Source organism: Crocuta crocuta, unplaced genomic scaffold (genome assembly GCF_008692635.1).
Source record: "Crocuta crocuta isolate KB4526 unplaced genomic scaffold, BGI_CrCroc_1.0 scaffold127, whole genome shotgun sequence".
Taxonomy (NCBI): domain Eukaryota; kingdom Metazoa; phylum Chordata; class Mammalia; order Carnivora; family Hyaenidae; genus Crocuta; species Crocuta crocuta.
Window position 1 is genome coordinate 10,322,696 of NW_027532008.1, and position 15,997 is coordinate 10,338,692.

At 55.5% G+C, this 15,997-nt stretch overlaps 2 protein-coding genes across 2 annotated transcripts in view; both read right to left on the reverse strand.

Annotated features, from left to right (window-relative positions):
* ACTL8 (actin like 8) overlaps nucleotides 1-15,997 on the reverse strand; it is a 66,576-nt gene that overhangs the window by 47,802 nt on the left and 2,777 nt on the right. The window lies entirely within an intron of this gene.
* ARHGEF10L (Rho guanine nucleotide exchange factor 10 like) overlaps nucleotides 12,609-15,997 on the reverse strand; it is a 206,112-nt gene continuing 202,723 nt past the window's right edge. Inside the window, exon 41 of the mRNA XM_077775561.1 lies at nucleotides 12,609-12,811. Within this exon, the coding sequence (XP_077631687.1) occupies nucleotides 12,609-12,811 (203 nt within the window). The remainder of the gene's footprint in view (nucleotides 12,812-15,997) is intronic.

Below are 15,997 nucleotides of genomic sequence, written 5' to 3' on the forward strand. Positions count from 1 at the left end.
TGCCTTCTGCCACTTCACCGGCAGCCTAACGCCCGCTCCCGATTTCCGCCCCAGCCTGTTTTGTTCTCCTCTCTGGGCTCTTTCTCTCTTACGGCTCCTCTCTTCCTCCTGCACGCAGGGTNCGTGTATTTAGTATGTGTGTGTGTTTCCAAACCCTAACCACGGACAGGATTTGGCGACCTTTTCATTAGATCCCTGCCCTTTTTGTGGGTCGCTGACAACGTTTTCGGGTATGACCCCTAACCCCATTTTCCCGTCAGCCCTGTGGGTCTTATTGTGCCATATTGCACTGCCCGGTGATTTCGTGGCACACATCTGTCCCGCTGTAGCAGAAGGGGCCGTTCTCCGCATACGCAAACCACACTGCGAGGGCGGGGGTGAGAGGATGGCGCCCCCATCACACAGAAGGGAATGTAAAGTCCAGAGTGAGTCCAGACTCACCAATCTCCCAACAAACTGCTGGCCCCTTGGCCTTGGTTGTTTGTTTATCGCATTAGCCCTTCTGTGTCTGATGATATGCTAAGCACTTGACGGTCAAGTTTCAAGGCAAGAGAACGGAGAGAGAACCGGCTTCCCGGTGGGGAGTCCTGAGTTAAAATCAACTCTGCAATTTAGCTTTGTGACCTCAAACAAGTTACATAACCTCTCTGTGCCTCAGTTTTCTCATCTGTGAAACGGGGATAGCTCATAGAGAGGTTGTGAGGATTATAAGATTAAGAAAAGGTAAGAGGGCATTTACAGTTTTACCCTGTGCCCTGGACCAGGGTCTGGGCCAGAGAAGCCACCCCAAAAGCGTTGGCTGCTCTCATGACCAGGGCCCACACAGCACACTGTGAACCCCAGTGCCAGCGGAAAGGTGACGGTGGATGGGGGTGTGGGTCGAGGGGAGAGGCTTTTGCAGTCCGACGCAGCTGCAAAGCCAGACTCACCAACTTCCTCCTTGGTAGCCCCGGGCAGGTTGACCTGGGTTCTCGGTCTCAGTCTGCTCATCCATAAAATGGGGTAGCAGTTATGTGCCGTCATAGGGTGGTTGTAAGGATTCATGAGTTTCCCCGTGCAAGTCACTCATGGAGAGGGCCCAGCACACGAAGTAGAGACAAGGGGAAGGGACCCTGGGCTGCCTCCGCCTGTGGGCACACGCCCGCCTCAGCTGAACACACCTGTTCTACCCCATTAGTCTCCCTGGCACTGCCCCTCCCCCAGGCCCACGGGTTCAGGAGGAAGATCACTCTGACCTTCTGGGCTGTCGGGAGGTCACCCTGAGGACCACAGACCCCTGCCCAGGGTGAATGTCTGTCTCTCGGTGGAGAAGGTCCCTGGCTTGTGGGAAGCCCAGACTCCTCGCCCTACCCCATCCCTCCCCAAAGACGCCAGCACCCCGGGTTTGGGGGAGGGCCCGTCCGACAGCAGACTGCTGGTGGACAGACCACATCCCAGAGGTCAGGCTCCTCCCTGACCACCACCCCACCCCCCCCAGGCCACCCAGTCGCCCTGGGACCAGAGGCTGGGACTGTGGGGGACACGAGTGAGCACTGTTTGAAAACCTACTGCCGCCAGGAATCAACACTAGACATTTTACAGACAGTAACAAGCACTTTGTCAGGGAGGTCCTATGCGTCCCCTTTACAGATGGGGAAACGGAGGCTCAGAGGGGTTAAATGAGGAGCACAAAGGTCGGAAGCAGCAGAGCTGGGATGGGAACCGGGACCCAGGACCACAGTCCGTGTGTTTCCAGCAAGCACGCCTCCCCACCCGGACCTCCCGGTTAAATGCGGGCCGTGCTGGCCCCGTACACATCACTGGATTGTTCAAGAAGAAGGAAGAGGGCAAGGGGCTTGGAGGATTAGGAAAAGGGATCATGGAGAAACAGGAAACAGGAAGCACCTCCCCAGCCCTGCCCCCACTTGGCCGGAGCTGCAGGGACCAGCTCAGACCCCAGGCAGTGTCTGTTCGCCCCGCGAGCCAATGCCCCCAGCAGCGTGTCAGGGCTCCGGCCTCTGCTTGAGCTCTTCTGGTGACGGGAGCTCACTGTGCCCCAGGCAGTCTGTTCCAACAGGCTGCTGGAGGCCTCGGAGCCAGAAATCCACCTCCCTGTCAACTCTGCCCACGAATAGCAGAAGATTCCCACCACCCCCCTCGCCCCAGCTGGGATAACATCTTCCCTTCCTGAGTGTGGTTATTATGCACCCTTCCTCCCCTGGCCCAAGTCCTCTCTTTCTGGGCCAAATATTTTCCTGCCTCCAATCCACTCTCCTGAGACGAAAAGAATAATGGCGAAGATAAAGGTAATATCATTGACCAATAGTCAAGGAACCTGTGACCAGCATTATCCTACATCGGGGGTCAGCAAACCATGGCCCACCGGCAAATCCGACTCGCTGCCTGCCTTTACACGGCCGACAAGCGAGGGGTGGGTTTTGTACGTTTAAGCAGTCGGGGGTAAAATCAGGAAAAGAAGACTATTTAGTGACACATGAGAAGTATATGAAATTTAAATTCCAGGATCTATAAATAAAGTTTTATTGGAACACAGCCACGTCCATCATTTACATACTGTCTATGTCTCTCTCGAGTTACTACAGCAGACTTGATGAGTCTGAAATGTCTCCTCTCTGGTCCCGTACAGAAGAGTTTGCCCAAACTATCAGGTCCTTTGCAGAAAAAGTTTGCTGACCTATATTCTATACATTTTACACGTGCCTTCTCAGTTCTTACGGTAACCTGTGAAGCAGTCAGCATTATGGTCTTCATTTTACAGCTAAAGAAGCAGGAGCTCAGAGATGTTAAGTAAGTTGCCCAAGACCCACAGCCTCACAGTGATGGAGCCAGGATTCGAACTCAGGCAGTCAGACTCCAGTGTCTGTGCCTTACCCACTCCCCTCTTCTTCCTGGTCACTGCCTGGGACTGATAGTTATCAGGCACCCCAGCCCCAGTGCGGCCATCTCCCCCTCCCCCCATCTCTGGGCCCTCCTGGCTTCACTGTGCATGGTGAGAATGACCAGACCACCCTGCTCAGCTCATTGGCCACTCTGACCCCCATACCCTCTTCTAACCCCATTGGCTTGTGTAAGGTCTTTCCCAAGCCCACCCTAAGAAGGGCCGATAAGCCAACTGCTCTCTGGACACTCTGGAATTGATCCACAAGCACTCTCCCAACTGGGAACAGTAGCCGATGTGATCAAGTCAATAGCTCTAAATAGCTCTAAACAGAGATCTTGAAAATTCCTGCAAGCCAATAAATCTTGCTCTTGGGCTGCCCACGGGCTTCAAATAAACCCGTCCCGCCCATGATCTTGCAAAGGTACAAAGTAGAAGTCCCCGGGTCTGCGTCTGGGCAAGGGAATTGTCAAGGCCATCCGCCCCGCTTTTCTCTCTCCAAATACACAAATATATGAGGGGAAGAAGGTAGCATGCTCTGTTGCCATAGAAACCAGGCCAGGCTGTGTCTGCACAGGAAGGATTAAAGACAGACATAAGAGGCAGAAGTAATCCAGAGGGAGAGAGAGGTGCAGGCCCGTGGATTCCTAATCTGTGATTAAAGCTTCTCCAGGAAATTTCCACCCCATCATTATTTCTGAGTTTAGCTGCACATGATAAACATCAGGCTCATCAATAAATATAAATCAATATATTTAGAAGGCAGATATCTGATTTTTATTTATATGCATGTTAAATGCAGCTGTATCTCATCCAGCTGGAAGAAACCCAAGGGACCCGGTCCCGGAATTGCCAGTGGGTGATCCCCAGGCCAGTTTTAGCCCATGAAGCTGCTTTCGTTGGCCTACACAATTTTTTCCCCCAAAATGTCTTAAATAAGCTGCTAACATTTAAATTTTGAAATATTTTGGAGCACAATTCAGATCTCTGAAGTTTCTTTTTTTTTTTTTTTTTAATTTTTTAATGTTTATTTCTGAGAGAGAGAGAGAGTGCAAGTGGGGGGGTGGGGGGAGGCGGTCAGAGAGAGAGGGAGACACAGGATCCCAAGCAGGCTCCAGGCTCCGAGCTGTCAGCACAGAGCCCGACGCGGGGCTCGAACTCATGAGCCGTGAGATCATGACCTGAGCTGAAGTCGGACGTTTTACTGACTGAGCCAGCCAGAAGCGCCAGGCTTTTCTTAAAATAATCCAAGGATCTAGCCACAGCTGCCCCCACACAGCAACAGCTGGCCAGCCCAAAGTGGAGCCGCCGGACCACCCATTGCCAGCACCCTCTGCTCCCCCACACCTGGCCCACTGCACACTGTGTCTTCTTGCAGGGTGGGGGCCTCTGTAGGCACTTGAATTTGTGACACCCCACCCTGAGTACCATCGCTCCCATGTTCCCAGTAGAAACACTGAGGCCTAAAGACAAGAACCATCCTGTCTAAAACACAACAGTGGGGGCACCTGAGTGGCTCAGTCAGTTAAGTGTCTGACTTCAGTTCAGGTCATGATCTCACAGTTCATGAGTTCGAGCCCCGTGTCGGGCTCTGTGCTGACAGCTCGGAGCCTGGAGCCTTTCGGATTCTGTGTCTCCCTCTCCCTCTGACCCTCCCCTGCTCACGCTGTCTCTCTCTATCAGAAATAAATAAAACATTAAAAAAATTTTTTTAAATAAAACGCAACAGTGAATTCATGACAGGGCTCGTGTCCCCGAGTCCAGGCCAGGACTCAGCTCAGACCCGTCTAGAGGGAAAGTCTAGAGGTCAGGTTAGTATCTGTCAGCTACAAACGTGTCTAAAGTGAAAATTAGACTTTTCTGCTGACTCCAATTTTGCCAGCTTTGTTCCAGCTCTTTGCAGGGGGAAGGGAGGGAGGAGAAAAACGAGAAAGTCACCTCGGACCCGCCCCAACCTGCCCCTGCACTGGCCACCCCTGCCTGCCCGCAGCCATGCTCAGGGGTGCCTAAAAATATGGAGGAAGAAAAAGAATTGGGGCCAAAATCCAGGGCAGGCCAGCAGGTGCCTGACCTCACAGCTGATGAGTCTGTAAGCCAGACAAGTAGACAATGTTGGCCGAGCCTGGGATCAAACTCCCTCTTGGCTATTGCTGGCTGTGTGACCTTGACCAAGTCACTTAACCTCTCTGAGCCCCCGTCTCTCCCTCTGCATAGGAGGGGTAAATAGCGGTACTTTGGAGTAGGACTGCTGTCAAGGTTAAATAAGGCCACGACACAGCGCTTAGCGGCGTGTAGGCACACAGTAGGTGCTCCGCCAAAGCCCTCCTCCCACCGGGCTCCCCCCCCCCGGCGGGACGCCATCACCCTCCTGAGCCCGAACTCCTTGGGGTTCAGTTCCATGCTCAGTCTGCGGTTCCAACAACACTCTGACTCCCTACCAGTGACTCCCCGGCGGCTCCCCACCCCCAAAGCGCCAGGCCTCCATGACTTTGCCTGAGCAGCAAGCCTCTCGTGACCACCCAGCCCTCAAGGCCCAGCAAGACCCCGCGTGGCCGCCACCTCCTCCAGACCCGGGATCCTCCATCCGCTCTGACCTCCACCCCACCATCCACTCGGAGGGCTGTGGCCTCATTCTCGAATGTTCCACCTGGGAGGGGCTCTGAAGGCCAGGACGGCTGGCGCATCCCTGAGATCCTTGCTGGGGACGCTGGGCCTTTGTAGCAGCCACGCACCTGGCTGTCCCCTCTTCTTGGGATATAAGCACCCCCAAACGCCTTTCCAGGGCTGACTGCCCCTCCCAAACTGCACTCCAGGCAGGGCTATTGATCATGAGGCTCTGAACACAAACTGAGACTGGCCACACGGCCAAAGCCGCACCCGTTAGATGTCCTCTCTCCCCCCCGACCCGGAATTCCAGTCCTGTGGAATCATTCCAAGCTGGCTGGGGCCACCTGACCCAGCGAGGTCTCAGGCTGAGCGGTTTCTTCCTGGCGTGTGCAAACTAGTCCTTCAGCTCCGCCTCCGGTGCTGCGAGCGCCTCCTGAGTGCCTCCTGTCCTGCTCGCCAGAGCCCCGTCCTACGGTTTGCCCCAAAGAGAGCCCCTCCCCGACTGTCTTAACCTCACACCACATACACGTGTGCACCCACCTCCCAGAACCAGACTCGCTGCAGGGACGTTGGCACAGCCAGACACGCTGCAACGCTCAAGCCTCCGGGGAAAGGCCAAGCCGCCAACTGCTTCAGAAACACAACTTAACTCCTCCCTGTATCCGCCGCCGGGATCCAGAGAGCCAGGGGGCCACGCAGGGGTGGGGCGGCGGCTCTTGTTTGGGAAATAAATAAATAAAGACAACAAGGAGATGTAACTGAGCCGGTTACATATAAAGCAGGTATTTCGGCAGACGCCAAAAATAGAAACCGAGCACCTAAGTAGGATAAACATAGCGGGCACAGATCTCCATTCAACATCCAGAGAACAAAGAGCTTCCGAAGCGCCAGGAGGCTGAGGAACCGGGCAGCCCAGCGGACACTGCAGAGCAGCACCCAGAGGCCACCGCACTGAGGTGGGCAAATCCACGCCAGCACAAGTGCAGGGAAGGTGTTAGCTGTGAGGGAAAGACATGCTGAAGTCAGCTGGGCAAGGAAAGGTCAAGAGGAGAGATTTTTTTTTTAATGTTTTATTTATTTCTAGGAGAGAGAGACAGCGTGAGCAGGGGAGGGTCAGAGAGAGAGGGAGTCACAGACTCCGAAACAGGCTCCAGGCTCCGAGCTGGCAGTCAGCACAGAGCCCGATGCGCAGCTCGAACCCACGAACCGCGAGATCATGACCTAAGCGAAATCCCCACTCAGTTTTCTGGCAGCACATCCTACCAACCTACTTGCAGGCTCTCAAACATACATTGCAGACCTACCACAGGGCCTTTGCACGCATGGTTCCCTCTGCCTAGAATTTCTTCTGCATGTTGTTCTCATGCGTCCTTCCAGTCTCTGCTTAGCCGGTCCCTGACCATGCTGGCTAGTCTCCCCCTCCCAGCACCCTGCATTCCCCTTCTATTCATTTTCCTCCACAGCTCTCCAACCTGAAGTCATCACTTGTCTGCTTTTGTGATTTGTCTCCCCCAACTGGAATGGAAGCTCAGGAATAGGATGGAAGTCTATACGAGACTGAGTCTCCGATACCTAGAACAATGCTTGGCTATCCCCATAAATAAGGCTGAATGAATGAACGTATAAGTGAATGGATTAATGAGGAAGAAGGAGGAAAAGAAGAAGGGGGAGGCGGGGAGCACTGCGTCTTCAGGAATGCTGACTTTCTGCCATTTGCACGGCAGGAGGCTTAGAAGGCTGGCACCAGAGGCTCTTGGGCTCCGTCACCTCCTGGCTCCCTGCCCTCAGGTCAGCCCCCGCTCTGGGCCTCAGGTAATTGGGGAGCCCATCTGTAATTGGGGAGCCATCACCGTGGTGGGCTGCCAGGGGGTTCAATGCATTCCCACTTACAAGGTGAGGAGGAGGGTGTCTGGTGAGGTCGGTACCCAGGGTCATGATTTTTGCCCGTATTATTGCTCGTCTGTAACACCTGGGGCAGGTGCAGACTCGTCAGAACGTCCTCCCTAACGGCGCACCTGGGCAGAAGGGCTGGGAAGCACCGGGCGAGCACAGGAGCCCCACGATGCAGCCAGGCCCTGCCGCTCACACGCTGCACAATTTCGGGGAACCCGGAACCTCTCTGCCAGGCCGAGTAGGAGCACGCACCGCCCCCCAGTTCACGGGGGCTGCCACGAGGCTCCAGGATGGACCAGGGATGTGAACAGAGCCCCGGGGACACGGAGAATCAACGCTCCCACTCGTTAATCATGCGTGCATTTGCAGAGCAGCCAGAGTCAAAAAGCCAGAGTTCAAAGGTGTCGCCTCAGACCCCCAGCTCCCTTTGGAGATGTCAGCAGCGCCTCTGAAGCCGCAATTACAAGGGCAGGGAGGGTTCTGCTTCTCACATTTCGGTCACAATATCACCCAAGAGCGGAGGGTTATGCAGGGGAAATTATAGTAATTACTCTGCGGGAGGGCTGGCTGCGTGAACCGCAGCTGATCTAAACCTGGGGTGACGCTACCTCCCTGGGAGCTGGGGAGACAGCAAGCTGGGGGACCTCTGCCTCACCCCAGGGCCCCGGGAAACGATGCCGAAGTCACTTAATGAACTCACAACTGTTGTCAAGCAGGCAGGAAAGCCTAGTGGCTGAGAACATGGGCATCAGGTCCAGACAGCTGGTCTACCACGAGCCAGCCCTCACTGTCCTGGGCAGTGGAGACAAGACATCTACACACACTGTGAAGGCAGCACGGATAAGGGCGTGTGTGCAACTGGCCCCAGGCTCCGAGCACACCCCTCCGCAGAGGTGAAACCTGAACTGGTCGCGGGGAGACAGCCCCGGAGAGGGACTTCCCTGAGCCTCAGTTTCTCCATCTGCCAAATGGGTGTGATCATCGTGCCTGTATCCTGGGGTCCTCGGGAGCGTCTGATGAGTTAATACACACAAGGCGTCCAGCACGGGATCTGGTCTATAGAGCTTGAGCAGAGGTTGTGGCTGAAGGCAAGGAGGGCTTGTCCTGCCTTACGAAGTTCATCATTATTGTTGAAGGCCATTCCTACAAAGTGTGAGCCCCTCTTCCACGCCAGTCCATCCTAGTCACTGGGACACAGCAGTGACCTAAAGTCCTAAAATCCACGTCCCTGTGGACCAGGACCAGGACAGTAGGAAGCCACCTGCCACTCACCCCACAGAGCCCCAGACTCACTGCCCTTTGCCTACTGCTTTTCACAGGATGGGGGAGCACCCAGTACCCCCAGGTGACCCCTTCTCCCCACCGACTCTGGATCCCAAGGGCACCCCTCCCACCTGCCCTCTGCCTGGAGCCCCCTGGCTGCTGCACAGCTGGCCACTGAGAGATAGGATCCCCAGTTCCTAAATCTGGGTCTCAGCCGTGATCCCCTGGGGGGACTTGTGACAAAGCACAGATGCCCAGACCCCACCCCAGGTGACTGGTTCTTTGGTCTGGGCAAGGCCAGGACTTCATTCTGATCCTTGGGAACCCCAGGCAAAGCCCCCTACCCACCACACTCAACCGTGAGCTCGCCAAGGGCAAAGATCTCCTCCCCCGGGGCCTGGCGCACAGTAGGCACTCAGGGGAATATAAGTGCTTAGCAGAGTAAGTGGAGAAATATTTGAGTGGGTCAAAGCTCCTCTTCCTGACCCCCAAGGCCACCAATGGCCCACTCTGCCTCCACCAAGCAACACGCAGGGTGACTTGCTCAGAACCCGGCCGCCTAGGACAAGCAGAGAAAGGGGAGGAACCGGCGATTGGGGCGCAGAAACGCCCGCTTCTGAGTCTCGGTGCCTCGTCCTGTTAAGTGGGATCAGTGATGTTATATCCAGTAAGGAGGGGGGAATTCAAGACTCGGGGGACTGTGATCCCCAAAGGCAGAGGCCCCCCCAGACCCCTCTCAGTCCAGTCCCACCCTGCTGCGGAGGGTCCTCTCCATCCTCCTGAATGGAGGGGCCATCAGCCCCTGCTTGCAGACCCCCAGCAATGGGATCTCGGCACATCCACTGATCCACTGCTAGAAAGTTCTCACCCGGGAAGCCAGCCCTGCCCTCTGACTCCACAGAACGAGGCTGGTCCTTGGGTCATCTGAAGGGGTGTCACAGAAATATCATGCAAGGCTGCTGGGAGGGCGAGATAAAATAAGGCACGCAAGTGCCTGGCATAGAGCCGGCAAACCTTACGGGCTCAAGGCCTTTCACTGCATCAACCAGAGGCCACAGGGGTGGAGGGTAGTGGACAGATCACAGGGCCTTCAAAGCTGGGGTAAAGACAGTGCGTGTGTCCTCAGAATGGCCACTTCTCTCATGGGAGAGGGCTTGGCCAGACAAACCACAAAGACATGACCGTGCCCCCGAACACACCAGAACTCAGCAGCCCTGGGGCTCACAGCTCACCCACCAGCGCCACAAAGGCTCCATTAGGCTGATTTTCCCAGGTGCGTTCTCTCTGACATTTGGTGTCCGCCCAGCTGCCGTTCCCAGGGGCCCAAAGTCCGGTGCATTCCTGGGCTGCGGGCAGGGGTGCCGAGTGTGAGCGGAGAGGCCACAGCGTATGCAGGAGGCTACGTGGAAGGCCAGAAGGCAGAGGCAGCTGCCGGGACTATTAATACACCAGTTTCTGCGTGACCTCCCCCAGGGTGCCAGGCCGGCACAGCTGCAGGCTACAGCCTCGAGAGAAGTAGAATTTTTACGGAAATACCCAGGTATTAAAACCCAGGATCCCGGGCCACACAGGGGGTGGCGAATCAAGCGGGGCTGAGACAAGGCAGGGGAGCTGGACTGGACACCTGGGGAGGGGGGTCCGCAGGGGACCCTAGCGAGGCTGAGCCGCTGAAAGACAGAGGGACCTTCAGGAGCGCAGGGTCATCCCCAAGGCCTGCCCCACAGCCGCCCACCAAGGGGAAGGGCCAGCCGGAGGCTCATGCACACGTCAAGGGGCCGGGACTTCTGTGAGCCCCCCGAACCTCTCTTGGCTGCACCCCTGTGGCTGTGTTTCCATCCACTGCCGTCTGGGTCTGGGGCACATCATCAAAAACCATGATGGGAAGCCTGGGGGACTCACGGTCCCATTTAACCTGGTGACAACACTGAGGTTACCATCCCCGCTCAGCAATCAGGAAACTGGGGCTCAGACTGACCATCAGCTGGTGAGGCACAGAGTGCCATCTCAAACCCATCTTCCCTGGGGGGGGCCTCCCCACCCTCCACACACTACAGCTTCTCAGCTCCAAGGCTCCCAGCCTCTCATTCTTGGCAGGGGGGCGAGGGGGAGGGACTTTAAGGATCATTTTGCTCTAAGCCTTCTTGTGCCCAAGGCACAGGCCCGAACCCAGAAGTCCCGGGAACCCTCACATGGAGAAGGGCTCCGGCCAACGAGGAACTGGGGAGAGAAAAAGCTGACCAGCCCCTTACGCCCCTTCTCCACCCTGAAGAGGGATGTACAGCACCCTCCTCCTTTTGGGAGGAAATCACCAGGCTCTCCTCCCAGGGTGGCCTGAGGGGCCCGGAGAGGGGCTGGGTCCAGGGAGAGGGTCCAGGACAGAGGGAGGCACCAGGGGGCGCTCCGAGCTCCCTGAGGCTCCCAATGCCCGGGACCAGAAGGGGGCGGGGGGGTTGGTGGAAGAAGCCTGGGGGAGGGGCATACAATGTGACCATGACAAAACCAGGGGTAGCATCTGCTCAAGGGGCTCTTCCAAGGACCCCAGCACGCACGCCCCGCCCCCACACAACACCTCCTGTTTCTACTGCGGGGTCCCTAGAGCGCTGAGCACGGTCTGAAACCACTGGGTGCCTGGGTTTGCTTGCTGATGGTGTCTCCCTGCGCCACCAGAGGCACCCGGAGGGCTGGCTTCTGGCTGCCCGGCATCTCCTGCCCCCGTCACAGCTTCTGGCCTAAGAGGGCGCGGTTCAGCGAGCAAGCGCGGGCTTCAGTACAGCGACAGGAAGGCCCGATACCAGCTGGACCCTCTCTCCACCCAGCCCAAAGCCCCAGGCCTGTTCCATCACATGTAAAACGCTCCCATCCTGGCCCCCAAGAAGGGGGGAAACAGAGAAGTGGGGAGCACCAGTGAGCACACACGTGTGTCAGGGGCCACGCCCAGGAGCACCACAGGAGCTGCCCCCACGGAGACCTGCCACCCACTGCCCACCACCCACCTGCAGATATCACAAAACCCAGGCAGGGCTGAAACCATCAAAATTCTCGCTGTCCTAGAGCCTACAGGCACCTTTCCTCGGTGCCCATCCCATCACGGGGCGGGGGAGAGTTCCAGAGACTCAGCCTACTCCAGCCCCAAAATTCCCCCTCCCTACCCCCCGCAGAGGTGTCGGCCCTCAGAGACAGGAGCCTGAAGCAAGGTGCACACCTCGGGGCCCTTCTCCCGGCCTGACCAGGAAAGAAGAGTGAGGAGACTTGTGGCCTGGACAAGTCAGCCTTCTCATCCCCACTCACAGGGAGGGAAACTGAGTCCACACAGGGTCAGGGTCCTGCCCAGGCCATGCAGCCAGCAGCACAGCTGGAAGCCAGATTGTGCCCTCTGCAGCTGATGGAGTGACCAGGCCATCAGGGAGGACCCAGGAGCTGGGCACACGCAGGGAGATGGCTTCGCTGATGGGCACAGCCAGGCGGGAGGGCTCAGCGCCTCATGCAAACCCAACCCCGCAGCTCACACAGAGTCTGTGACAGCGACAGCCCGGCCCTGAGAGCCTGCTATTCTATCCAGGAGCCTGGCTGAGTCCCCAGGGGAGGGAAGCAGGGAAAACAGAAACGTGCATGCATTAAGCACCTGCAGTATGCCAGACACCATACTAGGCCCTCTGCGACTCAGATCTTCCTAAATGCCATAATGACCACCCCCCAAATTTCAATACAATGCCCCTCTTCTTCTTCCCTCTACAGAGAAGGACCCATCCCCACCAGCCCAACCCCCTCCGGCCCAGACAGCAATAGGGGTCTGGCTCACTCTGATAAGGACATCTGCAACCTTATTTAAAAGTCACTACTGCACATAATTAGAGGCACTTACCCCCTCAGATCCATCCTTCTCCTCCGATTGCTTTTATAGCCAGTAATAACTCTCGAAAATTCCTCAACAGATGGAAATTTTATTTGACTAATCATGGCTGTCTGACTAGCTGGGGTGCAGGAGCTCAGGGTTCAGTCTGGCAGGGTGCCAGCTGAGGTAATTGTCAGGGGGCTGGGCAAAGAGCCCAGAACCCAAGGCCACCTTGAGGGTCCACTCCTCCGAGCGAAGGCACGGGACGGCGTCAGAGAGCGCCAGGCGCCGGGCAGCAAAGGGCAGCTGTGCCCCAGCTTTTCTGGGTCCAGAGGCGCCTCCGGACAGGGCACCGAGACGCTCTCCCACCACTCTGGGCCTCTAGTCACATGACCGTTAGTGCCAGGAGGTCCTGGGACGTCCAAGCATAAGGACCTAATAGCGACGGTATGTTGGCTGCCGCCCGCTGAGTACCTACTCCGCGCCGGCCCCGTGCCAAGCCCCTGCGGGCATCGTCCCATCCAGCCCCACCCACCATCGCAGGGAAGAACGAGAACATTCCCATTTCACAGATTCACAGAGAGATGATGGAGCAGAGTCACATGCACGAGGTCACCAGGCTGAGCTGCCGCCCCCCTCTGGGGCGTTAAGAGATGGTGCCTTTGGCCCCAACTCACCCAAGGCCAAGAGATCCTTCTAGAACCCACATTGAATTTTATCACTGCTATAAAAAAAAACAAACAGATCCAAGGGGTGTCCCGCTTTGGCTCCTGTTGTGATCTTGCGGTTCGTGGGTTCGTGCCCCACGTCAGGCTTTGCGCTTTCAGCGTGGAGCCTGCTTCAGACTCTCTGTCGCCGTCTCTCTCTCTCTCTCTCTCTGCCCCTCCCCCACTTGTTCTCTCTCCCTCCCTCTCTTTGTATCAAAAATAAACAAACATTTAAAATAAAATAAAAAAACAGACCCACAAACTCCCAGCCACCCCACAGCATCTTCTAGGCACAACGAAAGTCCCTTAGCCTGTGTTCACAAAGGAACCCTATTCAGAGCCTTTATCCAAGAGATAAAAACGTATTGTCCAGAAAGCCTGGTGCATTTGAGAATATGTGTCACAAATTATTCATAACAGCCCCAAATTGGAAATACCGACATTCATGGAAGGACAAACAATGATTTATGACACACAGAGTGAGTCACTTTGTGACCAATCAGGAGGGAGAATCCACACAGGAATCTGAATGCGGAAAGTTCCGGATAAAAACTTACTAACAATACTAGAAGACTGGACTAACAAGGGGCTGACTAGAAAGAAAGAGAACCCAAGAGAATCATATCAAAGAAGAATCCCTCTTTGGCTGACACCNGAGCTGGGGTCTGCACGAGCTGCAGGAGCCTGGGGGGCGCCCAGAACCAGGAAGCAGAGCCCTGTGCTGCCGCACGGGCTCCCCAGCGCCCTCTACTGACCAGGCTTAGCCGGCTTGCAGGGAAAAAATTTAAAGGGCCCAGATCCATTTCCACCAGGCCAGCAAGAAGGATGGGCTTGGAGTGGAGAAGGCAATCCTGGATGCACAGCACACTCCATCCCTTTGACTATTGAGCTTCCGTAGGAACCCTGCTCACCCCATTGATCTCCAGAAGCACCCCACTCTGCATTCCCACCCAAGGAGACACACCTATCATTCTTACACTTTCCATCAAATGAAACTAACAGCCCCAGAAGTCACCACTGACTGTATTTATTACTCCTCAAACTCCGTCACAGTTCCCCAGGACAGTCTGTCACCTAAAGACAGAATTGTAAAGTTAACCTCCCAAAACGTGCATTTAAAATAAACACGGAAAGGGGAGAGAACGGTTAGTCGCTAAGTCTGTCTATGTATGTAATCATTCAGTTCAGGAACCGGGGGAATGACCCAGGGTGGGTCCACGGGCTGTCTGGACCCCTGCGTATCAGGCGCCACCTTCTATCACCTGACTTCTATCACCTTCTACCATAAGCCCCAACATTGACTTCTGGGCCGGAGTGGCACGGTGGGTCCCCCCAAATCAGGGTTTATTCAGAAGCAGTGCATAGCGATTCCTGACCCGTCTGTGTATTTCCTTTTCCCCAGCACAGTCACTCTGGTAAATGGCCCCAGGTCCCTTTGGGGGAGGTTTGGAGGAATATGTACATTAAGTACTTGAAGAAATGATAAGGCTTCTTCCTCAAGGGGACCTCGCCTCCCAAGGGCTTTTTCTAGCCTTGGGAACTGACTGAGGTACAGAACCCGGAGGGGAAGCAGAGACATTCCGTCACGGTGATGCACGTCGGGTTTGGGCTAACCACCCCAGAGCTTTTTACATTATATGTCTATCAAGCAGTACTCTGGTAAGCTGCCATTTATTTCATTTCCAGGGACACCGGGACCCACTCGCCACCACCAAAGATCCCATACCTGTAGGCGACGACGTTCTGATTGCCTGTACATCCTCACTGCCTTGAGGTAGATGTGCCCGCCTTATCCTTGGCAGTGATGTGCCGTCCCTCAGTCTCCACTACTCCAGGATGCCCTGACACCCACTGCAATCAGGGAGCCCCTCTCGCTGGAGGCGGCCTCTAAAGTCACACCCAGCCCACAAAAGAGAGAAGCCAGGCAGCATTTCAAGGATGCTCCCCTCACCCGTGGATTTCTCAACGCCTCTGTCCTTCTTGTGGAGCAGTGCTGGGCGAGGGGGTGCGCATCACACACAAAATGTCCAGTCCAGCATTCCTGTCTTCCCACGCCTTTGGATTCCCTCTTCTAAAATTTTTTTTAATGTTTTTTATTTATTTCTGTGTGAGAGAGACAGCGTGAGCAGCAGAGAATTAGAGAGAGAGGGAGATACAGAATCAGAAGCAGGCTCCAGGCTCTGAGCTGTCAGCACAGAGCCCGACATGGGGCTTGAACCCACAAATGCTAGATCATGACCTGAGCCAAAGTCGGACGCTTAACCGACTGAGCCACCCAGGAGCCCCTGGATTCCCTTTGTAATAAAGCTGATGTTGCAGCTTTATTAACTGTAGGCCGCCGTTGGGTCCAGATCTCAGCCAATCAGCCAAGTAAGCTGTTAGAGCTACAGCCAGCGGCACATGCTAATAACCAAATCCGGCCTCTCCAGTGAGTTCATCCGTGACAAGGAAACAACCCAGTGTTATATCCTGCCTTCCTTGGTCTAAAACCCTGGGAATCCACTCCCACATGGGTTCCCCAGAATTCTGCTGATATAGTGAGTGCAGCCTTGAGATTCTTTGGGTGTCCCAGTGTGTCCCTGCCACTATGCTGAGAGTTGGCCCTAGTTAGAGTCTAGTAACAACAGTAAGTCATCTTGGTAAGTCTTTTTTTTTTTTAATTTTTTAAATTTTTTTTTTAAATTTTATTTCTAGGAGAGAGAGAGACAGCGCGAGCAGGGGAGGGTCAGAGAGAGGGAGACACAGACTCTGAAACAGGCTCCAGGCTCTGAGCTGGCAGTCAGCACAGAGCCTGACGCGGGGCTCGAACCCACAAAC